Here is a 27,204-nt window from a genome sequence, read left to right on the forward strand (position 1 = left end):
TAATCTTAATAATCTCAAAACCTAAAATAAACATATCACTAATCCTTAATAGGACCAACTTTAAAAATTAAAGTATGCTATGTGCAAGCAAGGTATCACGGTATCTATAGATGCCACAAATAGGTCAGGTTTTGGGGGTATTTTTTGGCTCCCAATAATATCACTAAAGCATCTCTCCATAAATATGTTCCTTTGCTGCTGTGGAAAATCTAGCTGCAAATTTCAAGGCACACAGTTCAAAGAGACAGGGGAAGCATGGTGAATAGGACTGTCCCATTCATGGTGGCAGGAACTTATGATATAACCTTACATACTGGCAGGTCAAGAAGCAGGGTGTGGCGTGAGTGATAGTCTACCTGGATTGGCCTACTTGTTCCAGACAAGTCTCCTAAGCAGAGACCAAATGCTTAACAAATAAATTCATGGGGGCCATTTCAGTCTCAAGCCATTAACTTGTAATAGAGTAAGCGTTTTCATCTTTGGACAGGGAATCCTCTATAGGCTGGCCTCGAGTGACCTTCCCATCCCAGTCTCCCCAGCATCAGATACTGTAGACTCAATGTGTCTCACACTCCAAGACTGTACCCTTAATACAGCCATCTTGTAGCTTACCAGTTTCTTGGGGTTTTTGTCTGCCCGTGTGTTTTTAATCTAGATTGATTCTTGCTACTTTGCTAAAGCCTTTTGTTTCTGCAGGTAGATGACCTGTGAACTCCCAAACCATCTGCATTCTCCTATCTCCACCTTCTCTATATACAAAATTACACAGATTTACATTCTAGGGTTTGAGCTTTCAGGGTTAGCACTCTTAGTCTATCTAAAAGCCACCTTCCCAGTTCTTTCTTACCAACAAGCATGCTTTGTAAGCAAAGATTAATAGAGTAACGGGGTGGACAGTGGGGATACACGCCTTTAATTCCAGCATTCAGGAGACAAAGAGGTCAGCCTGGTCTACAGAGTGAATTCCAAATCCAGGGCAAACTCTGTCTCAATGAATGAAAGAGAAGAGCTTACTTTGATGTGTTAAGAGCAGGATATCCCCAGAACTTGAGCTTCCCCTTCCCCTGACTCCCCTGTGTTATTATCATACCTTGTCATTACTTTTAACACAGTAAAATAAAAGTCCTAAAACAAATAAAGGTTTGAGCACAGTTGCTCCTATAGAAAAAAAAATCAAACTTAGATATACAGTTGCATAAATTAAATGACTCATAAAACCATCTTGACTGAATAAACTACAGTACACACCACTTCGGCCAGGGATCAGCAAGGAAAGGCCTAACAACCTGTGTTCAATCCCCAGAACCCATGTACAAAGTCAAAGACGTGAACTTTCTTGAAAAGTTGTCCTCTGACCTCCACACGTGCAGTGTGGCAATCCTCCTGCCCCCACTGTGACTGAAAACAATATTCTACATACAGGCACCGAAATACAGGAAAAAAAAAAAAGCAACCCACCATCCTCATATGTACTAAATAAACAGGTAGGTTTAGTCCCCATTCTGTGCTAGAAATTAAGACTCAACAGGTAAAATACAGTAAACCATCTCCCACCCCACAAGGAAATCTTTAACTCGTAATCAGATACTACTACAGCTCAAGAGACTAGGAGCTCACACCATTCCATTACTTAGACTCACTCTCAATCCTTCCTAGCCCTGTACTCATCTGAACATTCTGTACCAAGGTCCAAATTACTGATATCTCTATTAAAGATAACAATGCTTCCCTTTTCAAATATCCTAACAATACCATGCAGATTTCATACTGATTTTTAGCTCATTTATCACAGAAACGCCTAAACAACACTAACAACAATTTTTACACAGTTTTTTTTTTTTTTTAAATGCCCCAATGCTCAAAACTACCAAGAATCTGAATAAAGAAGGGTACTACTACCATGTGGACATCTAGCTTTTTGGCTAGGACTCAGGATGACAAATTCCTACAACCAGTAGTTTACTCCACTTCCAAGTAAGCTTGCCATTCCATAAACAACTAGATAAATAACCAGTTTCCTAAGCAATCAACTTCTAATCACAATATACAATGTGCCAAGGTCTTGATAACACGGCCACACAATCTCTTGAAATTTAAAGAAAAAATTTATTGAAGATCTGAAAAACAACTTCTACTTTTCCATAAAACTGTAGCTACACGATGCATTGCGTCTATCATGTTAAAACGTGCATTAGACACAAATACAAAAACCATGAAAACAAGCCACCATTCTTTAACAGTTGAGCAAAGATAAAATGCCTAAGGAACAACATGGATGACTTGCAAAAGATGGGCTCTTTAAGCACCATTAAAAAAAAAAAAGAGCACAGATGGATGAGTGTTCAGTTATATACACTGAAGTGAACCTTTGGCACTAGGAATCAGAGCATTTTGTCATAGAGCATTAACACATATTATAAAAGTGCGTAGTGTCAAAGGAACAGAACCACCAGCATTCAAAAGCAGCTTTGTCAACTAGGCAAACACTCTACAGCATGTCTCTCTGTTGTCCATCACTGATACACTGGTAGAAACTTTGAAATGAAAAAAAGAAAGAAAAAAGGAGCGGTTACTCCTTTTATTTTCTCTGTTTAAAATCAAACAGAAAACAAACATCAACTCTGTTATACACTAACGGTCTTCAAAGTACATCATTTGTACAAGAGAAGGACTAAGAACCAAACTGTTTACAGAGATCCAAGCACGAGTGAGAGAGAGCACGCCCCTCACACGGCTTTCCGATGGTACTCGGGAGGAGCCACTTCATAATCACTGGCACTGAACAAAGTTGCAGAATTCTTTGCCAGGTACCTAAAAAGAAAATTGTTAATTCATTATGGAAATGAGGTACTAATAAGAGATCACTGCCTCCCCCCAAAAAACCGTATCACTAGAATACAATCTAGTGAGATTACATAAGACAAAATGCACCTCAAGCTATCCTCTATTAAACCAAAGGCAGTTGTCTTTAACCGGAGGGAATCTGCAAACGGCTATCCTACTATAGAGGAGCACTACCCTACAAGAATAATATTCATTTTCTTTAGCTTTTTAAAGACTGTTAAGTACAAGGTTGTCTACCAACATGGCAAAATGTGAAACAGTAGTTCATTTCTATATTGTCAACAAAACTGGAGTCTCAAGGAAGTATTTACTACTGTAGAAAAAGGGCCATAAACAATCAAACACTCCAATCCTTCCTCCAATACCAAGTCCAAGAAGTAATCCACAGGAGCTATGATCCATATTCTGGAAGTCCCAGTCCTTTTCAAATTGAAATGTTTTTCTCTAAACAAGAATCAGAATACTGCATACCGCTATAGCTAGTTTCTTTGATTCATAGTATCCTTGTTAGTTTATTTGGAAAATCCTACCATTCTCAAAAGCTGCTAGGTTTTTTTAAGTTCTTCCCTAGTATAATAATGCCCTCCAACATCTTCACCATTTCAATCTTTTAAACTCAACTAATGTGATAAGTTAACTACTGTTAACTTGTATTTCTATTGTATCACTGGGCATTATTTTTCAAACAGGCTTCAACTCAAGAGTATAGCGTAATCTGGCCTTAAAACTTACAAATATCTTGCCTCAATTTTCACAGGCATGAGGCTCCTTAAACATCACTGCTATTTCAATGTCTCCTAGGACCTTTTTTTTTTTTTTTTTTTTTACCTCCCTGCGCTGACCAATTTAATCTTTCTACTTTCTAATGCAATAAAACTACAATGTTTTCACTGTCTTAATAGCTTGGAGGCTTAGTCACTCCATCATTTCCCAGAGCATTTACATGTTTACTCTCCATCTGTAAGATTCCCAAATATGCTATTTATAGTTTTATTGCCTTACTGACATCTGTACAAATACATTATTTTAGTAATTATCACGTTAATCTATCTTTTCACACTAAGTAACTATCCCAACTGTTTGTAATTTCAATTAAACTTACTTGAGGAAATCATGTAGATAGTTCAGTAATAAAGCAAGGCTTTTCTCATCTAGAGGCGTATAGGCCAACATCGCTCCAATTCGCACTATTTAACAAAGAATTAAGTTAGTTACATTCAAAGTAGCACTATAACACATATTAACTATGTATGCACAAAGTAAGTGAGCTGTCACTGGTTCCGTAAACTAAATGGCTTGTGTCTTATAAGCTAAAAAAATAAAAAACTTTGAATGTGTCTTTAAGTGCCATCTACCTTTTTAAAAAAAATGACAGTCCCTCTCTCACTAGACTGGGGTTCACCAACTAGGTCAAAGTAGCCAGTGAGAATCCAGAATGGCCCCCCTCTGCCTCCCCAGTACTGGGTCACAAGTGTGTAAACTACATCCAGCTTTTTTTCTATGTGGGTTTGGAGAATGGGGGGATCCTTGCACTTGGATTTTATAAACTGAGCTATCTCCCCAGTCTTAATGATTTTTCAGAATTGTTTTTCAAAAAAGAGGTTTGGTATTTAACTGAGACAATCACATTTCAGTTACTTTACCTCTTAGTCATTTAGTAAAGACCAGAAACTATTTAAAGGCTCAAAAGAGGGGGGGAAAAAGAGAAAAATCACTTTTCTTTTAAGTCTTATTACCGAATAATCTCAGTAAATGGGGTGCTCCATACACCTGGGACATGGGTGCATCTGGATGATCGGCGAGAATTTCAGCATACTGTGGTCTCTCAAATTTGTAGAGTAGCTGAGTGCCCAGCATTACATTGAAGTACTCCTTTATCCCTGCCACAACCTCATTAACAGCATACTCCCTGATAAAAGGACAAAGACATTACTTTCAAAATATTTCCTTTTTGAGTAATGTAAAGGTAAGGAACTACAGCTAAGACATTTTTTAACAATTAAAATCAATTTCAAAATTATAGAAAAATAAGAAGGCATTTATGCTTTCAAAATAAAAGTTTTGGGGTACGGAATGGAGGTGAGGTTCAAGACAAGGTTTCTTTGTGTAACCTTGGCTGTCTTAAAACTCATTCTGTATACCAGGCTAGCCTCAAACTCATAGAAATCCTCCTACCTTTGCCTCTAGAGCACTGAGATTAAAGGCACATACCACCACCACTACCCAGCCTCAAAACAGTAAAACTTTTAATGATTGTGAAGCTACAGCACACCTTCAGTTATACCTAAAACAAGACTTAAAGTACTTTGTGTATACCCCAAAAGGGTGCATTCTTACTTATTATCTGTATTTCCTCGAGACTTCTTATAATTTGCATAATCCTCCAAAATGGAATCCACATTCTTCTTGGCAGGAAGATAAAAAAGCTAGGGGAAAAATTTCAATAAAATGTTTATAAGAATTATATTCCTTCCAAAGTAAGTAGATGAGGCACGGAAAGTCTGATAAATGGGTTCAAGACTACAAATACTACGCAGGGAGATGTAATTGTATAATACAACCAAAAAATGGCAGCCAATGTCCAACTACATCTATGGATCTCAAATTTCATGAATCTTTAACAACTATTATTTTCACCCCCATTATTCCCACTGCATCTGTCATTTGTCAATTTAAATAGTTTGTCTCAAGTTTCTAAATCTGGACTTAAGAGAACCCAACTCTTAGTTAACAGTCATGTTTTTCTGGATTGCAGTGAAAATAGTTTCTTTAGATTTTGAACATGTCCCTTTAAAGGGGAGGAGAGAGGCTCCCAAGACTAAGTAATAAGTAAACAAGACCCAGAAGGCTGACATTTGAAAGATCCAGAGGTTCCCCCCAAACACCTAAAATGGAGCTTCAAGGATGCAACATTCACAAGCAGCTTTGCAGAGTCATGGTTTACTTAGGGGTGGGCTTTTCAGTGGTACACCTACTTTTGAATTGCTCACACTTCTCTATAAACCCTCAAACCTCACTGGTTTGGTAAGCTGTTCTGCTGCTGGCATTCATTCTATCTTAGGGCAAGGTCAGTTTGTCTGCATCTCTCCCAGAGGGAATTTTTTTTTTTTCACAACATTCTGATCAATTAAACCTAGGATCTTAATTACATTCAGCATCAATTGAAGGCAATGTCATATGCTTTCTACTATATTCCATTATCAGGATATGTATAAATGCTCTAATACCAACAACATTAAGACGGAAAATGCATGTATCTCTGTCTATTAGTTTTTTGGGAGAGTTCTGGCTCCAGTATCCTCCAATTTTCTTAATCAAAATTATAAGGGAACACGGAGAGATAGCTCAGTAATTAAGAGTATTAGAACCCAAGTTTCAATTTCCAACACCCCACTCGGTGGCTAACAAACATCTACAACTCCAGCTCCAATGCCCTCCACAGGCACTGCACACAGGCATGCCATGCACATACATATATACTGGCAAAAATAAAAGATCTATAAAACTAGATTAGACTATTTCATCATAAAACTTGGAGCCTTTTTTCTTTTTGCCAAAGACACCACACCTGTGTCATTCTCAGGTTACCTGCTTTTGTCTGGTGATCAAGTCCCAGTCATCAACAAGCCATGGTTTCAGCTCTTCAGGAATCTTCACTTTAACTTCAACTCTGTTCATGAATGTTTCCTCCTAAGTAAGAAAAGCAAAGGTATAGCAAACTTTTCTTGCTTCTCTTTTGATCTTTAAGATACTAGGTATACACTAATTCCTTGAAGGAGCTAAAAGGAGGAAATGCCACTGAGGTGGCGGTAGGGAATCATGAGCCAATACATGAAATCATACAGCCAGGAAAAAAATTATGGTCTTGAGTTATAACTGCCCTTAGTGCATTTTTTCCTCTTCTGGAAATAGAATATTCTGAATTGATACAGCTTGACAGCATCTTCACATTTACTCTTGATATTCAAACGGTGATTCTAAACATGACCTTTTCTCTTTACACTCCACGCCCCGGCCCCCTCCTCTCCCTCAGACATGGTCTTACTATGTATGTAGCTTTGGCTGTCCTGGAACTCACTATGTAGACAAGGCTGGCCTCAAACTCACAAGATTTGCCTGTCTTTGCCTCTCGAGTCCTGGGATTAAAAGCATGCACCAATAGGTACAGCTAACATGGCTATCTTCATTTAAAGATTTTTCTTTTTTAAGTTACTAGACCAGAACCTGCCTCTGGACTTTGGTTGCATGTATAAGTAACCCCAGCATTTGGAAAATTGAGGCACTAGACTAGCCAAAACCACAAAACAAAATCCTGTCTCAAACACAAATATTGGAAGGGAAGGGAGTGGAGAAGTAAAGGAGAAGGCTCACCAGAGCCTTTAGGACAGCCTGCCAGAGGAAAAGAAGACTCACATTTTCAACAGTAGGATCTACCCGGGCTCTCTTCTTCCTAGGAGGCTGAGGTGTCTCACTGGTACTGCCACCATCTCCATTTCCAGGTGCTACAAAATGAGTATGAAGGGCGGAGGTGGTATTTGTTAACTAACAAATTTCCTTTTTTTTTTTTTTGGTGTTTCGAGACAGGGTTTCTCTGTGTAACCCTGGCTGTCCTGGAACTCACTCTGTAGACCAGGCTGGCCTCGAACTCAGAAATCCGCCTGCCTCTGCCTCCCAAGTGCTGGGATTAAAGGCGTGAGCCACCACCGCCCAGCAACTAACAAATTTCCTAATGTAAAGAGTGTCTAAGTTCTCATTCCCCATTTAAAATATTTCATATTCAACTTATAGAATCATATCTCTAAAAAAGGAACTTATGTAACTTTACTTAGGAAACATTTAACAACATATTTAAAATGCTATCTTCCTAAGAGAATCATTAAGATTAAAGCAGATAGGCAAAAACAACTACATCTTACAGGAGATCAAAAGATTAAAACCTTATCTACAAACACTACTACTGTGAGACCTCTAATTGAAGTCAATGAAACACATACTGTCAGTTTCATATAGTGAACTCACAATCTAAATATTACAAATAGGCCAATTTTAAGAAAGGTTATACTTACTTTTCTGCTTGTTCTTTTTTGTTTTCCTGGAAAGAGAGGTAAATAAAAATTACTCCCATAAAAACTGTTCCAACTCTTTTTTGAGTGGTAAATTCAGAGAAAAATGGCCCACCAAAATTATCAGTGACTATATCTTAAGTGTGCTTCCCAAAACATTAATCTAGATTTTTAGATTTATATTATTATTATTATTACTATTGAGACAAAGTATCATTATGTAGCTCTTGCTTCCTGAAACTTACTATATAGACCAGGATGGACTTGAACTCAGATCCACCTGTCCCTGTGGAACCTGCACACTTGTGACACACAGCCACATATACACATCAATTTAAAAGTTGAAAAAAAATAATTTTAACAACAACAAAAGGCTAGGTGTGGTGGTGCATACACCTTTAACCCCAACATTGCAAAGCAGAGGGAGGCAGATCTCTTGAACACAAAGCTAGTCTTTAAATCAAGAACTTCTTCACCTGCATATACATGCTAATGATTCATGGGAACCAAAAGGTTCCAGTTCTCATCCTTAATCCTTTATATACAATCTCTGTACCATAAAATGAGAACCACTGCTCAACTAATCTAAAACTACTCATTCTAATGGCTCCTCCCAGTAAGGATTCCTGAGCAGTCGTGCTTATTCTATCTTATTAAACATAACATATATGCAAGCTAGTTCCTCAAGTGTACAGTAGGATTCATACAATAAATTGCTAGTGTTCTATATTCTAGTTCTAAAACTTATGATTATATATAGTCAAACTATGAACTGTTAAAAACCATATTCTAGGCAACTGGAGAGATGATTCTGTCATTAAGAACACTGGGTGTTTTTCCAGAGGACCTGGGCTCTAGAGGGTGTGGAACAAATGTAAAAGCAGGATAGGGAAAGTGTACTATGAAATCCTGACTTCCGTACATGACATGGCTGTTTATTTGAGTTACCTATATAAGACAAAATTCAGCCGGGCGGTAGTGGCGCATGCCTTTAATCCCAGCACTTGGGAGGCAGAGACAGGCGGATTTCTGAGTTCAAGGCCAGCCTGGTCTACAGAGTGAGTTCCAGGACAGCCAGAACTACACAGAGAAACCCTGTCTCAAAAAACAAAACAAAACAAAACAAAAAAAAAAAAAAAAGAGGACAGCGTGGACTGAACAGGAGCCCATGAGATCCTACCCCTTAGTTGAGAAGACACTGGCAGTTTCTAGCTTATTGAATAGCCCTTCATCCATGAACAGAAAACTTACCTTTCAATAATAGTTACAAGCCTATGCTTTTGTATTACTAATACTTAAGATCATTCCTTAGGGGGTATGGCCACTGGTAGGTGGCCCATGTTCCACTGAATGGCCTTATATCCATGAACATAAAACTTATCCTTAAATGATAGTTGTGGGCTATGTTTTTGGATTACTAATATCTAAGATCATGTTGTCGGTCATCTTTCTATAGTCACTTTCAGGTACATAACCTTTAGAGATAGTGTGTGTACATTACTTTCATATTATGGTTACCCAAGAAGCCTTACAACCCAGAGTTAACAAATTATACTTTTCTTTCTCACTTTCATTTTACTGCTGAGAAAGTAATCTTTGCCAAAATGATTATCTCAAAACTGCCTGATAATTCATTACTACCTTTATAAAATACTGTATGTGTATACAGATTTTACTTCAAAAATGAGAACTGTAAAAGGATTTATCACCACTGACTACACACTAAATATATTTTAATATTACATATATTTTAGTGCAAAGGAAGAAGCTAAGGAAAGTAAAGTAGGCAATGTTCATTTTACATTATTACTTTAATAACCTGATATCTGAGAATCAAGAATTTCACTGACACTTTTAAAAGCTTCCTTTAGAGACAAAATATGTATTATGATAAGTAGTATGCAATATTTAAGCAAAGAAAATCTTACACTTCAACATTTTTCTGCTGCAGACCAGATGCCTTCTTCCCTGGAGCAGCCCCTCTCATCTTGCCCTCTGCATATTGTTCCCTTCAAAAATAACGTCAGAAAGTCATCGTAAGTACTTAAGTAAGAAAAACCAAATTGTGCCTGCTCGATTCCATCTACAATTTGTATTAAACTGAGCTTCCCAGCCAGGTATGGTGGCAAACACTTAATCCCAACACTTTGGAAGCAGAAGTAGGTGGATGCCTGTGATGTCTAGGCCAGCCTGGTCTACTTACTTAGTAAGTTCCCAGCCAGTAAGACTTGTACAGTGACACCCTGTCTCAGAAAAAATTTAAAAGCCTATCTGCTGTTAGTATTAGTGAACTTTCAGAATGTTCCAAATTGTCTATGTTGTACAGATTAACTCTATTACAAACTAAGAGTTAAAATGTTTTATAAAATGAGAGTCCTCATAGAAAGTGTGAAATTAGAACTTCTCTCCAGAGTTTCTGGCGGTGGGGACCCGGGTAGCCAACGGCCTGTGAGCATCATGCCTAAGTTTTACTGTGACTACTGTGATACATTATCTTACCCACAATTCCCCATCTGTGAGGAAGACACACTGCAGTGGTCGGAAACACAAAGAGAATGTGAAAGACTATTACCAGAAATGGATGGAAGAGCAGGCCCAGAGCCTGATTGACAAGACAACGGCTGCATTTCAACAAGGAAAGATCCCTCCGGCTCCGTTCTGTTCCTCCACCTGCAGGGGCCATGATCCCGCCTCCCCCCAGTCTCCCGGGTCCTCCTCGGCCTGGCATGATGCCTGCACCCCACATGGGAGGCCCTCCCATGACGCCAATGATGGGCCCTCCTCCTCCTGGGATGATGCCTGTGGGACCAGCTCCTGGGATGAGACCGCCCATGGGAGGCCACATGCCCATGATGCCCGGGCCTCCTCCCATGATGAGACCCCCCGCCCGCCCGATGATGGTGCCCACACGGCCCAGCATGACCCGGCCAGACAGATAAGAGCAGAAGTGCTCGCTCTTCATCGTTTTGTATTGTGCTGTTTGACCAGATCTTGGTGCTGAGCCTGAGTGCTTACTAGACGCATGGCCAGGACCTTCCTTCATAACAGAGAGGAAGAAGTGATACAGAAGGGGCTGTTTTCACTTACATTGGGAAACATGAAAATAAAATGGTCAGCTGTTTTAGTTAAAAAAAAAAAAAAAAAAAAAAAAAAAAGAGCTTCTCTCCAGCTAAGAATACTGGGGCTACTCTTCCAGAGATCCTGAATTCAATTCCCAGGACCTACATGGCTGACCACAACTATGTATGACTGTAATCTCATGGGATCTGATGCCATCCACTGGTGTGCATACATGCACACACACACACAAAAAAAAGATAGGGAAGATAGCTTAGAAGTTTAGAGCACCCCTTTTTCTTGTAGAAGGCCTGAGTTTAATTCCTGGCACCCACATGGTGGCCCACAGCCACCTGTAACTCCAGGGGATCTGATTCCCTCTTCTGGCTTCCTCAGGCACCAGGTACACATGTAGTGCCCATATATAAATAAAAGCCAAAATACTCATACATATAAAATAAACAAATATCAAAATTAATGTTTAAGGCCTACAGAAGAGAGCTGGCCCAAGAGGTCCAAGTTTAACTAAAATGCTACCAAGCCCACTGACCAGAGGTCAATACCTGGAACCACATTTAAGAAAGAAAAACTTGTCTCTAATCTCTACAATCTTATCATGGCAAACCCATGCCCACATGGATGAATGAAATGAATTAAAAGTTTATTAAAGTCAATGTAGTACAAATTGACTAAAATATGATCTTAGAAACTGAAAACTTCAGTGGTATGCCTGGTTGGGAATTCACTAGCAGTTCCAATATTTTCTTTTTATTCCATGTTGTAATTTTAATCTTTAAATACTGTAAAAATCAAATGGAATAGCTACTCTTTAGATAACTTTTCTGGGTCCCTTTTTCTCAATGTGTTTTCAGAGGTATTAATAAGTGGAAATTTTTTCCACTTCCTTTTTGTTTCTCCATCAGTTAACTGTGCCTTCTCCAGCACCTAAGAAGCAGTTAAAAAAGATATGAGTTTGCAGCTATAATTTACAACACTTTTTCTGCTAGAAGACAGACTCAAAAATGACAGAATACTTTTTACTCAGAAAATATGTAATTACTTGTAATCAAGCTTTAACACTGGAACTAACAAGTACCAAGAATCATTTTACCCAAAGTAGAGGGAGGTGCCAACATGACCCCATTCTGTTCTTCCCATGTACACTCAAAATTCATTTTTCAAATCAAACTTACTGATTGGCCTTTTGAAGTTCTCGCTGTTTCTGCAAATTGGTGTCCACGTATTTGAGTACTCTGCTTTCTGGCACCCATTCATCCCAACTGAAACGACAAGTTAAAATAGCACTGAAGTACATTTTTAATGGAATTCCCTGAAAGAACATGTTTTAATTTTATTCTTTTGACATTTATTAATTTGTATGTGCAGAGGCCAGAGTCAATTCTTTCACTGTAGGTCACGGGAATCCAACTTAGGTCTTCACCCTTGGTAGATAGTAGTTTTACCCACTGAGCAATCTTGTCAACCCTAGTTTTTTGAGACCCTTTTTAATGAATCCCGACTTGGCCTTGAATTCATGGTAATCCTCCTGTCTCAGTATTCCAAATTCTGTAACTACAGGAATCCACAAACCATGCTTTTTTCTAAAATAATTTGATAAGCTGGCACTGCAAATCCATTCTAAGAAAAACCTAAGCAAAGTGTGTTCTACTGAGAAGTAGCATTCCAAATATAAACTATGTAGATTATTCCTATCATTTTTAAATGGTCTAAAAATAAGTCACTTAGAGTCTCTCGGTCATTACCCTTTCAGAATTATAGCACTGTCTTGTTACACAGCTCACACACGTTAAAGGTGCGTAGAGAACACATAATAAACTCCACAATACTCACCGCCTAGATGACTCGACTAAGTCTGTACATTAAAGGCTTAGAATCATTTTTTTCAGATACCCTACTGTTCACTTTCAAAGAAAGCATTCCAACTTCCAAGGGTGACTGGAGGCTTTCTAAAAGCTAATATGTTTATCTGGCTTCTCACAAAACAAGCTTTTGCTGCCGTGTATAGGAAAACAAAACTTTCTGGTGGAATACTGAAGTTTTGAAGCAAACTAACTTTTGAGCAAAATTAATCTTTTCTCCTGCTGATGGAGCTCCATTAGTGACACCATCAAGTGTATACTTGAAGTAATTTTTTACTTAATGATTCCCATCTCTGACCTCTTATAGAGTATAGCCAAAAGGAAAATTAATAAATTTAAAAAAACATTCCTCAACATGATTTCCTAAAGAAAACTTTAAAACATGCATTTACCTAGAGGTCAGGAGGGGGTGGTGTACTGAGGGAGCTCCTTCAGGAACAGGAAAAAGGGCTACAATATCCTCACGTGTCTTCAAAGATTTTTCAGAGCGCCTGGGCCTCACAGCACTTCTGATACAGACAGCATAGTACAAAGTAATCTCAGTAACTATGTGCAGAATTTAGCTTAAGCTTTATCAAGATTCATTTACAAATGGAATATTTTAATGTCTGTGTCAACAAATTCTGGTAAGTTTTTTTTTTGAAAATTTAGAAATATCTTAGTAGCTGTGATTTTTAAAGTGAATTTAAACTAATGTTAAAAATATTCCGGTTTACAATTGGGGATTTTGCTGTACCAGAGTATTTAAAAGGTGTCCTACAACAAGGCACCCTAGAAGTATAAATAGGTAGATATGAATTCCAGGGCAGCCTGGTCTATACACCAAGCTCTAGACCAGCCAGGGCTACATATTAAGACACCTGTTTCTAAATAAATGAATAAAAGTGCTCTACAAACCATCTTTTTTTCTTCCATTTTCTTGGGGATAGGGGTGGGGTGTACCGGGCTCCATGCATGCTGGGCAAGAAAGATCTCTACCTCTCAACTCCACCCCCATCAATGAAGATCTTTTTTAAAAACAAATTATATTCCCATTCTCCCCAAATCAAAAGGTGTTAACTTTTAACTGCTTTTAAACCTTAAAACCTTAGAAACTCTGTCTCCCTCAGATATAAACCACATCTAAAGCATTTGGACCAATATCCAATTACTTTATAAGCAAAGAGCTAAAAATCCTTGATGAAACTGAAACAAACAAACAAACAAAACAAATCTTCATTCTGAGAATCTCCACTAAATAATTAAGGGCCACTCAAATTTTTAAATATAGATCAAGCACGTAACTCTCAGTTTTTTCCAAAGTAGTTGTGACTAATCTCAAAAGTCAAACTCACAGGCAAATTAAATACACACATAATATACTTCACAGGCATTTAAAGAACACTCCTCTGAAATGGTTTTAAAACTTTCTCTAGAGCTAGATGTAGTGGTACGAGTCTGTAATCTTAGCATTTCAGAGGCAGAAAGATTACTGCAAGTTCCAGTAGCTACAAAACAAGAATCAGTCTTAAAAACGGAAAATGAAAAATCATTTCTAAATACTTCCCAAAGGTTAAAACGGCACATTTAGCAAGTCAACTATGAAAGATACCTATAATATCTTAATTTCGCTCAGTACACTGTAACATCACTCACAAGAACAGTCATAGAATGTCTACTACAGCCACTTCCCCCTCCTTATTTTCCCAGAGAAGGAGATCTAAATAACACTACCACTTATTTTTGTCATGAGCCACAATCCAACAAAGGAAAACTTTTTGAAAAAGTAAAACTAGAAAACTGGTGGCTTTAGTTTTCATAACTTACGGCAATAAAAAAAGTTAACTAACGTACAGATAATTACATGGATATATATAATACAATGTATATTATAATGTATGTATATGTATATACATAGCGTGTATATTGTATACATCCATGTATAATTTTATACAAAATACCTAACATACAAGAGTGAAGTATGAAGGCTGTATTCAGTGACTAAAGTAAAACTCTAAGCTGAGGTGTGCAAGGAAAGGGGTAGTAGGCCCTGCCCATAAGTGTGCTCTCTGCTTTCCTTTCATACTTTATATGGACTTTTAACTCTGCCATCTCTAATATGCATAAAGACATTCTACTTCCTAAAGGAAAGAATCTATTATTTTATCTGGATATTAGCAAAATATCAACAAATATAAACCTCATAAACTATTGAAGATGGAAATTCAGTTTTTTAATATGGAGATACTCTAGAAGCCATAACATAGAAGTCAGTTTCCTAGATATTATAATCAAATTAAAAATCAAATCTTATAGCTTTTATTTTTTTAAGACAGGGTCTCACTATGTAGTTCTGGCTAGTCTGAAACTCAAGATATTGGCCTGCTTCTATCTCCCGAGTGCTGGGATTAAAGGCATGTGCCAGCATATCCAGTTCCCAATTTCTTAATAGATTTAAGGCTGGCATCATTCTGAAATATTGACATTACCTACTACTATTATTAGAAATTCATTGTTCACAAAAGTTATCAGAATATGCTTTCATGTATTTTGAATCGTGGCCATTCTATAATTATACTAATTAAGTTAGAAGTTCAGTTATTTCTCATCTAAAAGCATTAGCCTATTTTAACAAATGAACTCAATTGACTGGCTGGCTACTCAGATAAGAACTCTAAAATGTAATTTACACCAAAGTTACAGGGCCAGTAGTAAACTTAACAGGAAAAATGAAACAACAGCACAAAAAAACCGTCTCTCCATCAAGAGTACCAACCATCCTAACAGTTGGCATTTGCTCTCATGTAAAGTAGTACCAGACTCTGGATGTCAAGTAAGACAAAGCATTAAGCATTATGAGTTTTCAGAAAGTAATTCCTGAGTGGCTAGTTTCTTCAATTCCATCCCTGAAGTATAAAAGAGCAATAATAAAAATGATATAAAATTCTCCTAGTAAAATTAGTAAGCCACTCAATTCTAGACACCAAAAAGGCTATTAGTTACTTTTTGCTGTTACTTTTGGGTCCCAAAGAGAACACTACTGACAAAGAGCTCCAACAGCCATTAGAAAGTTAAATTCTATAAATAAGAATTTCATGCTGAACCACATGAATCTACTTTCTGTTAATAGCACCATGTTTTAAAACTTCATAAAATGGGTTTATAAATTCATTTCGAAAACACTTCCCCCTTTTCTACAACAATTTTTGAGTTTAACTATGCATGAGGAAGGTAAGTCATTTGGTTTGTGCTCAGGCCAAAAAAACCCCTCATGCTATCCTAAAATATGCATCCACTCATAATTGAACCAAGATAGTTGGTCAAGTATAACCACTGTCTATTACAAAATAATAAGAAATATTCCCAAGAATCAAGTATATATTTAAAAAGGCTGAGTTCTGATAGTTTCATCATATTAAAAATGACTCCTCCTTGCTTCAACGCATGTTACAGCAGTAGACAAAATGCTTTTAAAAATCTAATACTCACTTTTTATTCCAACCACTGTAATGGATAAAGTACTTCACTTGTTTGTCCTTTATGGCAACCTTTACACACTGAAATAAAAAAGAATACGTCTTTGGTATACACATAATCTTACCACTTCTTAGACAAAAGCAAATTTGCATCCTACTGACAGATTTGCTCTTTTTACTATGAAGAATTAAATCTTGAAATACTTGATAGTGTAAAACTTTCAGAGCACGTTTAAGAACTGAGAGTTGTTAGCCATTTTGATTTTATAAACTAGTGCTAAGCACACCTTTCTGTATAAAGTTACAAAACTGCAATTTAAAAATAAATACAAAGTGTTAATAAGGAGTTACTATAAATCAATAGGCTAGATTTGCTATCCAAGGTCAAGAAATTTGAAAGCCATTTTTGTTTTGCAAACTCCAGCTAAGAATATTAAAAAAAAAAAAAAAGAAAAAGAAAATTCCCAGTCTATGAATGACACTATGCTGACTTTTTAAAATTAGCTTTAAAAGTACTATTAAATGTAGCCAAACAAAACAAATTATTATAGGAAAGTCACTATGACAAGTGGTTATCTGACTGGATTTAAGAGTGGTCACTATAGGCAAACCAAACAATAGTTTACTCCAATTACCATTAAAATATTCACCAGAGTATTTTGCTGCCAAAGAAAAACAGCCAGTTCAGAGATTGCTGAAAGTCTGTACAACAATGGAAACCATACAGGATCATCAACAGGACTCCCAGTTATAAACAAACACCTATACATTCCAAACACCAGGAGTCAACATCATTTTTAGTATTTTATACAATTATAAAATTGTTTCTAAACGTTATACACACACACATTGTGCGTGTGCGTACATGAGCTCAATAGAGAGCACGTGCAACAGAGATCGAGAATGAGCTCGGCCAGCAGGCACAGAGAGAGAGAGAGGGGGGGGGGGAGGGAGGGAGGGAGGGAGGGGGGGAAGGAGGGAGGGAGGGAAGAGAGGGAGGGAGGGAAGAGAGAGAATGAATATGAATATGATAGGCTTTTGCTTTTCTATACTAGGGACTGAGCCAGTGCTTCATTCATGGAAACTGCTTTGCCACTGAGCCTTGTCCCCTTCCTTGCTTACTACTTTGTAAGATTTTCTGGTCTCACTAAGCTGCCCAGGCCACCCTTAACTTTGTACCCCAAGTAATTTCTCTGTCTCAATTTCCCAAGTAGCCTCGCTATAGGCCTGTGTCAGCATTCAGATTACATGTGTGGGGTGTTTTTCTGTTTTATTGTGTTCAGAGGCAGTGGTGATAGTATTGAGAATTGAACTCAGTGCCTCAATGGTAGGCAAGTACTCAAGCTGCCTTCATGTTCAATTCTTAAATGTCTGGCAAGGCACACCTTTAAAATTAATCCCAGCCCTGAGGAGGCAGAGGTTCGAGACATCCTGGTCTAAAGAGTGTGTGTTCTAGGACAGCTACAGCTATAAAGTGAACACTTGTCACAAAAATAATGTTTTAAAAAAATAAAAAAGAAATGTCTGTAATCTCAGACTTTAGGAAGTCAGAATATGATTTGAAGTCTGAACTACCCATCGACTGAGGAACAAACTCAGCTAGCTCTATAGCAAGATACTGTCTCAAAAAACAAACGGCCAGGGAAACTTGAGTTTTCTGTCCTGGGGATAGCTCAGTGATAGATAAAATGGCTAGAATATTTAAATCTAGGTTCAATTACTAGAATGATACCTCAACCTAAATTCTACCAAAAGTCATCAGAAATAAAATAGTAAAAATAATTTTAGACAGTAAAATGTTTGTTGTACAGGGCACGTGGATGTAACTGCAATGGTAGCCCTCTTCCAAGCCACCCCTGAAAAAAGCCATATGCAAAACCCTAGGTTTAATCCCTGAGCGTTACAAACATTTTTAATTAAAATAAAAATAAATGCATTTTTCTGTTATCTGAGGTATTTGTTTTGAGACAGGCTTTCTCCATATAGCCATGGCTGTCCAGGAACCCACTCTGTAGACCAGGCTGGGACTCAGATATCCACCTGTTGGAATTGAAGGTGTGAGCTACTACCATCAGGCATCTCTGGCTAAATTTAAAGCTTAATATAAGAGCACTTGATGAAACAGAAAAAAAGAGCCTTGTTTACTCAGGATTCTAACTTTATCTTTCAAATTAACAAACAGGAAGTTAAATGTAGATGACAACCATCTCAGCTTGAGCAAGTGTAAAACTCAAGTCTCAAAACCAGACAGACATAAAGAGATGGAGACGGAGACATAGGCTCACTCACACTGAGGAAATGGCTCAGTGGATAATGGTGCTTGCATTTAAGTAGAACTCATATGCTTCCTCTAAACTCATTATAACCCTGCCACTCCTACTCCGAGATGGAAGTTAATAAAATCACAGGAAATCTGAAGGTCAGATAGGCATATAAGGACAACAAAGAGAAGGACTCAAAGGCAGTAAGAGGAGACTAACACTGGAGGTTGTCCTCTAACCTCTACTCATGAGGTGACACACACACCTGTCTGTACAAGTGCTTACAAACATACAATATTATTTTTTGCTGAAGTTATTAACTATAAAATGCTATTTGTTATAACCAACAAACCTTCACCTATCACTTAAATGCTATTTCCAACCAAAAGGCTTTTTACTAAGTTTAGAAAAGTCAGAAGAGTAGGAAAGTCTGAACTTTCTCCATCCATCACCAAGCAAGCAAGCAGTAAAATAACTCAAAATGAGACTGGAAGATTTATGAACCTATGAAAAAAATGAAATACCTTTTACATATCAATTAAGAAAATACTGTAATTTGATACTAAGAAGTCTGATCTAGCCAACATTTTTGGCCACCTTCTCAAAAGAAAACAGGTTCCATACCTTTGCTTCATAAAGAAGAGGCCCATGAAAGCACAGCACTCGCTCGCCTGGAAAAGAGCGGGGAAAAGGCCAGGTTAATTTTGAGTCCTTTGCCATACAGAAAGATGTGATTACACTTGATAATAATCCCAGCAAAACTAGGAAAAACAGGTAAGACTATAACTACACGTGAACACTTCAGAACAAACTTTACCATATCCTTAGTATCCAAGTTCAACAACAACCAACTTATATGTCATCAGCACTGGCAAATCCAAATAAAATCTGGCTAAAGTTGAGACTTGAAGCCATCTGTACTCACCAAATTTGGCAGGTGATTTATGGACTTAGATCCTACATGATGATAGCAGAAGTTTTATCTCACACATTTCCAGTCCATTTCACTTGCTTTTTACACATTTCAAGAAACTGAAGTATCCAACAGGTCAGGTATGTGACTATAAAATTTACCAGTCTTTTTTTTATTAAAGAATTATTTATTTTATGTATATGAGTTCACTGTAGCTGTCTTCAGACATACCAGAAGAGGGCATCAGATCCCATTACAGATAGTTGTGAGCCACCATGTGGTTACTGGGAATTGAACTCAAGACCTCTGGAAGAGCAGTCAGTGCTCTTAACCGCTGAGCCATCTCTCCAGCCCCTAATCTACTAGCCTTATGCTTAAAAACTACATTAAAAAGTATATTATAAGATATAAAAATATATATTATGGGCCTGCTATGGTGGCACACAACTTTAATCCCAGCACTCGGAGGCAGACAGAGGCAGGTAGATCTCTAGAGATCAAGGCTGGTCTGTTCAACATAGTGCAGCCAAGGTTTCATGGTTAGACCCCTTCCTCACTCTTAAATGTGTCCCTTAAAGCATCTATTTGCTGGCTCTGTTGTGTGGTAAGCACTTCACATTAATAAGGGACACACAGGCAATTAAATGTTTGAATCCTTTTCTGCACTTATATGTAGTGATTTATGTGTTCACTACCCATGGAACATAAAATGAACATGTTAAAGTAGAAGGGAAACAGATGCTGATCCTGCCCACCTCCTGGGATTGCAGGCCTACTACCAAATCTAATGACTCCACATCTAATGATTCGTGCATACTATGGGAGCACTCTTCAAACTCATCCTTAGGCCCTGGAGTGGTTTTTGAAACAATTATTTTTTTCTAAGCGTCACCAGAGACCTCTACTGTTAGACTTCTAAAATAAGGTCCAGTAACTTTAACATCAGACTGGGTTTTTTTTGGTTTTTCGAGACAGGGTTTCTCTGTATAGCCCTGGCTGTCCTGGAACTCACTCTGTAGACCAGGCTGGCCTCGAACTCAGAAATCCGCCTGCCTCTGCCTCCCAAGTGCTGGGATTAAAGGCATGCGCCACCACTGCCTGGCAACATCATACTGTTTTAAGATCTTGTACCACTCAACTGTTTAGACTTACTAAACCTAGGCCCACCTTGAAGAAAGATGGATAACTGACCAGACTCTCTTTTCCAACAGTCCAGAGGTAAGACCCAAATAAATGTGCAAAACATTCTACTATTAAACAGAAGCACTAAAATCAGATCTGTGATTACTGATTTCACGCCAGGTATCTTTCAAGCTACTCTGAAACATACCTTTTGTAAATCAGTGTACATCGGTCTAACAAGTGGAAAGGAAAGATTACAAAGGCAGTTTTCCACCCTCAGATCCACTCTAGTCTCAAATGACAAAAATCTTGCCCTGGGCTGACTAATGATTTAAGAACACCCCTACAGAGGGCTGAGAAACAGTTCCATTCCTAGCAGCCCCAGTTCCTTCCTGGAAATCCAATGCTGCCTTCTAAGGATATTCACACACACACATATGCATACACAGAGACACAAAATGAGTATTTACCACCTTTCACTATCAAAAGTCTACAAAAATTTCAAAATAATCCCATTAACAATGTTTCCTTGCTAGATGTTCTCTGGGTTTTTAATCTACTGTGGGAAGGGGAATAAGTGTATGTATACATGCCACTGTAAATATGCAGAGGTCAGATGACAACTTGTGGGCAACAGTTCTTTACCTCCACCATGTGGGCCCTAGGAATAAGCCAAGGTGGCGACCAAACGTATCTTTCACACAATTTTAAAAAGATAGCCATATATTTCAGCTTGGACTTTTTTGGGTTTGTTTTATTTCCTGAGACAGGGTCATCTTATATACCCCCGGGCTGGTCAGCCTCCTGCCTCTGCTTCTCTAATGGAGGACAGAATTTTAGATGTGTGTCACACCCAGCTACTCCTGGAATCCACAGCTGGATTTACCAAGCTTTCATAACCTAGCCTTTGTTCCTACTATTCTCCAACTACACCAGCACCATCTTTCTGGTTTCCCTTTATCCATCTCACCTCGTCACTGTCTCCTTTAGAAAGTGTTTCTTTCAAAACAACCATTCCTGATTTCTAGTTTCTAACATCAGCAAGGACTAAGCCCATGAGCCTCTTGGCACGCTTTGATATATAAATCATCGAATTATAAAGGAAACCAACTGTTTAGTAGGAAAAAAAAAAACTACAGTGTACACCATCTTTCTACAAGTGAGTGCCAGCCAGATCAGTGTCTTCCTCAGTAGCTAACTAACTCTTCACACTATTTTTTGAGACTTTAACTGTAACTCACCTACCTGCACAGGTCTCCACCCCCTCTCAACCCCTGCTGGGTACAGAGCAACAGACTCCACCCCATACACAAGAGTTTATCTGTATAGTTCTGCATGTCCTAAAAAGCTCTAAGTAGCTTAGGATGGCTCAAACCCAGAGAACCGCCTGCCCTTGCCTCGTGAGTGTTTGGATTAACGCATGCACCACCACATCCGGAAGTAAACAAACTTAAAATACAGCTTGCTAGGGTTCCAAGCTAGAAGTACTTGGTCTCTCCAGCCCCTCAAACTATTTTAAGTATCATAATTAAAAATTTTAAGAGAACTTATAGGATACAGCAAACAAGATTTACTGCTGCACTCTGAAGACTGAGACAGGAAGATCAACATAGTAGCTGGAGGCTACATACCAAGACTTGCCCCCCCCCCAAAAAAAATTCTCAAAAACACCTAGCCACAGGGGTTGGGGATTTAGCTCAGTGGTAGAGCACTTGCCTAGCAAGCGCAAGGCCCTGGGTTCAGTCCTCAGCTCTGGAAAAAAAAGAAAGAAAGAAAAAAAAAGAAAAAAGAAAAAATTCGTCAAAAAAACACCTAGCAAATAATGAACGGCCACACTTCTCAAAATGGTAGAAAAATATTAAGAGGCCGCACCAAAATACCCCTGGACTATCCCTTATGTACATCGACTAGTTATATTCCGATTTGGAGCTTGAGACTAAAGCCTGGCACGTTAATGGTTAAACATCCTCAAACAGGGGTCACGAAAGCGTCTGGACTCAGCATGTATGATAACAAGCACATACGGCCACAGCTAGCAGTAAAAAGTTTAAGGTGTTCCTTTTTATATAGTTCTATTCCCTTTAGTAGACCAGTAAACCACCTCGACAGATGTGTTTGACAACTGAGTAACTGCTTTCCACCGGAAGTACCGTTGATCAGCAACACTGTTCTCAAAGTCAACTAATAAGCGTTAGCTTTCAAATTACCATTAATCGAATACTACTACAACCAGTCAAGCAACAACTGTATTTAAAAAAGACGAGGCCAAGGACCTCTAAACGGAAACGCCCTAAGGAGGAACTGAATATTGTTTTCAAGAGCAACCGCTGTGCAGAGCACACAGAGTAGTACTTAAAGGGCCCCGGAGCACCCCTCCAAAAAAACAGCAAAACGATGCCCTCAGGCAACAGCAAGCCTAGGAACTCGCTCGGGCGGCTCCCGTTTTTTTCTGTCCCCACCCATCACTCAGAGGCAAGAGGAGGAACTCGTCTGCGCTAGATCAGCATGCCAGGGGGCGCTCCATCTGGCCCGAAGCTGCGTGTAGCGGCGAGACGCCGGCAGCCATGATGGCACGGCCATCTTGCCGCGGCCATTTTACAACGCAGTTCTCCCGCCGCGGGGCGCACAGCCCACTACCCGTCTTCCAACAGTAGAACTTCACAGAACGCTGAGATAGCCCCGGTTTGTCCAACAGCCTCGAACCTTCAGCCCACAGTCGCCCGCGCGACTCGCGGCTGACAGTTAAGCGCAGGGATGGGCTGCCGCTGCTCCCCTCCCCCACGCCACATCACTTTCTAACCGTCGCCATCGCTTGCCCGCCGGGCACCTCCCTACAATAGACTTTCTCCGCTCTCAGAAAAACAAACAAGTGCCAGGGCTTTGCCACACGCACCGGGCTCGCTCGGCCCTGCCTGTGCCGGAGGCTCGCTTCCGCGCCACGAAACACTGTCGCCAGATGACACTGAAACTACCCTCCGCAATGCGCCTTCCCCCTCACAAAGCAAGGCCCAGTTTCCCCAGGCCGCGAGCCGCGCCGACCCCGACCCCCAAACCTCAACCTCCCTGAGTCAGCCTCCCTCCCCTGCACCGTTAGGTGCCTTTCCCCAAAGCTGTACACTCACCCTCCTGGAATTTAGGCTTCGGGTCCTGCTTGGGCGCCATTTATAAGTGATTCGCCGCCTCCTCCTTCTCCCACCACCCCCGACTACCGCCCCCTACTCTCTACCCCACCCAATTTAGCGTCAGACGCGCCGTCGGGAACAGCCAGCTCTACATCCTGGGCGCGATTTGCCAGCGCCGTCTGACCTCACAGCACAGCGACCCACACAGCCGCCGCCTCAGCCAACGACTACCCGCCGCGCACACAAGCCTGCGCCCGTGCCGCCCCCGAGGCACGCCGGGATTGGTAGTTCAGCCTCGGCTGACGCGAGCCGCGTGGGGGAGGGGAGCGGGAGACAAACACACGCACGCTCACGCACGCACACACACACCGCCCCCGCACGCACACACACACCACACACACACACACACACACACACACACACCGTCCCCGCCGCCCTACCGCAATCCCCCAACCCCAGTCCCCTGAGTATCCAGACCCCAGAGGCTTGTTAAAACTCAGATTTGATTTTCTGTAGGTGACAAGGAGGAAGTAATAAGTAAATCAGTAGCTAGCGATGAAAGGATAGAAAAGGCTCAAGGGGCAGATGCTTAGGTGCGAATGAAGCCACGTAGACGTGGTGGGGTGTTGAAGTGGCCTGGGGACAGGGTTGTCTCTGCAGCTGAGTTCCACGACATCACCAGGACTTGGCCTAGGAGAGCTTTGGCAGTCTGAAATGAAGCTAGAGGCAAGTGAGAAGGTGGTCCGCTCCAGAGGCTTCAGTGTTTAGAAAGCCATGCCCTGTTTTGTTTTGTTTTGTTTGGGGGGGTGGGTCGGTTCCCATGACCATATGTAGATTGCAGCTTCTGACTTCTCAAGTACTTAGTCTCACTGAAGGAGACAAACCTAGATTGCTGCCAAGTCAGGGTTCCATACTTAACCTCACTATCATTTTGCCATCTTATTTCTTTGAGGTAGTAGTATTAGATGTATACTCATCTGAAACAAACAAACGACCTTTTTTCACATTGTTGCTATGTTCAAAAACTCCTTAGTGTACTCTGCTGTGAAATAACACTGTACCCGAGTACCCACGAAATTACATGAATTGTACGTAAAGGCTTCCAGCTGTTAACTAGGAGATAAGTCCGAAAATAGTTGTCCCGGTATTTGAAGCTCTTCCACAGTTTGAAGCTGCCTAATTATCCTAGGTAAATAAAACTTTATGTCCAAGTCTCTTCTCTTTTAGACGGACTATATCAATTATATCTATATCTATATCTATATCTATATCTATATCTATATCTATATCTATATCTATATCTATATCTATCTATATCCCTGGCTTGCCTGGAACTGGCCATGTAGACTGAGCTGACCATGAACTCACAGTCTCTACCACCTGAAACTCTGTCTCTAATTTTTCACTGTTATTTTTTCCAGTTTATTTTTTTCTAGTTTCTCTGTATAGCCCAGGCTGTCCTGGAGCTAGTTCTGTAGACCAGGCTAGCCAAAATTCAAACATTTACCTGTCTCTGCCTGCCTCCTCGGGTTACATTACAACCAGCAATTTGAAAATACCTGTTTTTCCACAACTTTGCTACACATCATTTCTACTCTCTGATTTTAAATCAACAGAAGGATGTTGTGCAGAAGAAGCAAGATATAAGAGTGAACATTTTCACCATTGATTAGAAAACAGGACAGTGTTTAACTGGATGTCCAGGGTGGGTATAGGGAGATAAATATGAAAGAGGTGCTTCTTCAAGGGTGGCTTGCACGTCTACGTGATGCCCCCAGAGTAATAATGTTTCCTTTACTGTTCATCGTTGAACCAATAAAGTCTTGTGAACAAAAAAAAAAAATTTTAAAGGCACTAAGGAATCTTGATTTTTAGATCTTTTATGATTATGTGAATTTTTAGGTATGTACATATATGAGTAATGGACTTTACCATATCTACATTATACCTTAATAACCTTTCTTTATAACGCAAATAGTGGGGCTGGAGAGATGACCCAACAGTTAAAAGAGCTACTTGCTCTTGTAGGGGACCTGGGTTCGATCCCCAGAACCCACATGGCAGCTCACAACTGCCTGTAACTCAAGTATCAGGGGATTTAATGTCCTCTTCTGGTCTCCATGGCACCAGGAACACATGTGGTACACAAACACACATGACAGGAAAAACACTCATACACAAAATTATAAACAAACAAACATCAGGCCAGTAAGACGGTCCAAAGGGTAAAATCTTGCCACCAACCCTGATGACCTGAGTTCTAGTCTCAGGTTCCACATGGTAAAAGGAAAGAGTTGACTCTTATTAGCACACACACACACACACACACACACAGAGGCACAAGTGCCCACACATGACAACAAGTAAACATAATAAATTGTTAATACTATTACTTTAAAACATGAAAATAAGCAGAAATGGCAGGCGCCATGGTAATTAGCAACACCTAAGTCTTTGTCACCAGTAGAAATGAAACTGCTTTCTTTTGTTTTGTTTTTGTTCTTAGATTATATTAAATGCAGGTTTATTAGGCCCAAAGACCGGAGCCAGGGAAATCACCAAGGGAAGACAGAGAGGGAGAGGGGAGAAAGAAAAACAAAGCTGCTTTCTTATCACATAATAGTTCTTACATGTATCTCAGAAATATAATTTACATTCATCACTGCTTTGAAATGACTGTGCTTGGGGCTAGAGAGATGATTCAGTAGTTAAGAACATAACATGTTCTGTTGTTACAGAGGCTCTGAGTTCTGTTCCCAGCTGTTGTTAGACAGCTCTTAACTACCTGTAACTACAACTCCAGGAGACTCTGATGCCTCTTGCTTCTGAGGGTATCTGCATTCATGTGTGTGGGCACACACATATTCACATAGTTATGAATAATATGGATATTGAAAAAAGTTTTACTTATTAGACCTGACTTAGATCCTGTTATTTAACAGATCAATAACAAAGCACACATCTACCATATTTTTAGTATTTGATAGTTTCTTTAAATGTCTTCTGATTTTTTAAAAAAGATTGATTTATCTTATGTATATGAGTACACTGTAGCTGTCTTCAGACATACCAGAAGATAGCTTTGGATCCCATTACAGATGGTTGTGAGCCAGTATGTGGTTGCTGGGAATTGAACTCAGGACCTCTGGAAGAGCAGTCAGTGCCTTAACCACTGAGTCATCTCTCTGCCCCAATAGTTTTATTTTCATAAAATTATTTTCTTTTATACTCTTATACTTTTTATTTTATATACCTGAAAACACTATAAGAATTGAGTTCACTGGTTTAACTGACTGCCATTGGGACTGGAGGAGGATCCTGTTGGACAAATACACTACACACACACACACACACTTACACACACACACACACACACCCTGTTCTAACACACATTTTAATTCTGTAGAACTTGAGCTGTTTTGAATGTCTGATGTAACTTGTATGTATGTATGTATGTATGTATGTAGCCATCTTTTATGTATGTATG

The 27,204-nt window shown here is 39.4% G+C and overlaps 1 protein-coding gene across 2 annotated transcripts; it reads right to left on the reverse strand.

Annotated features, from left to right (window-relative positions):
- Window positions 1–2,086: 2,086 nt before the first annotated feature.
- Morf4l1 (mortality factor 4 like 1) lies at window positions 2,087–23,897 on the reverse strand. 2 transcript variants are annotated; one of them, XM_028758947.1, is made up of 13 exons: window positions 23,718–23,807; window positions 19,185–19,231; window positions 16,313–16,380; window positions 13,237–13,353; window positions 12,158–12,244; window positions 9,836–9,916; window positions 7,911–7,936; window positions 7,258–7,346; window positions 6,433–6,534; window positions 5,182–5,270; window positions 4,581–4,753; window positions 3,947–4,031; window positions 2,087–2,811 (listed from the first exon to the last, which is right to left on the reverse strand). In XM_028758947.1, the coding sequence occupies exons 1-13, from the start codon at window positions 23,755–23,757 to the stop codon at window positions 2,727–2,729; spliced, it is 1,089 nt and encodes a 362-aa protein (XP_028614780.1). In that variant the 5' UTR covers window positions 23,758–23,807; the 3' UTR covers window positions 2,087–2,726. The 2 variants fall into 2 exon arrangements, with proteins under 2 accessions (XP_028614780.1, XP_028614779.1); XM_028758946.1 differs by lacking the exon at window positions 13,237–13,353 and having other exon boundaries at window positions 23,718–23,897.
- Between the last annotated feature and the right edge of the window lie 3,307 nt (window positions 23,898–27,204).

This window comes from Grammomys surdaster, unplaced genomic scaffold (assembly GCF_004785775.1).
Source record: "Grammomys surdaster isolate TR1022 unplaced genomic scaffold, NIH_TR_1.0 126248, whole genome shotgun sequence".
In the NCBI taxonomy this organism is placed as follows: Eukaryota; Metazoa; Chordata; class Mammalia; order Rodentia; family Muridae; genus Grammomys; species Grammomys surdaster.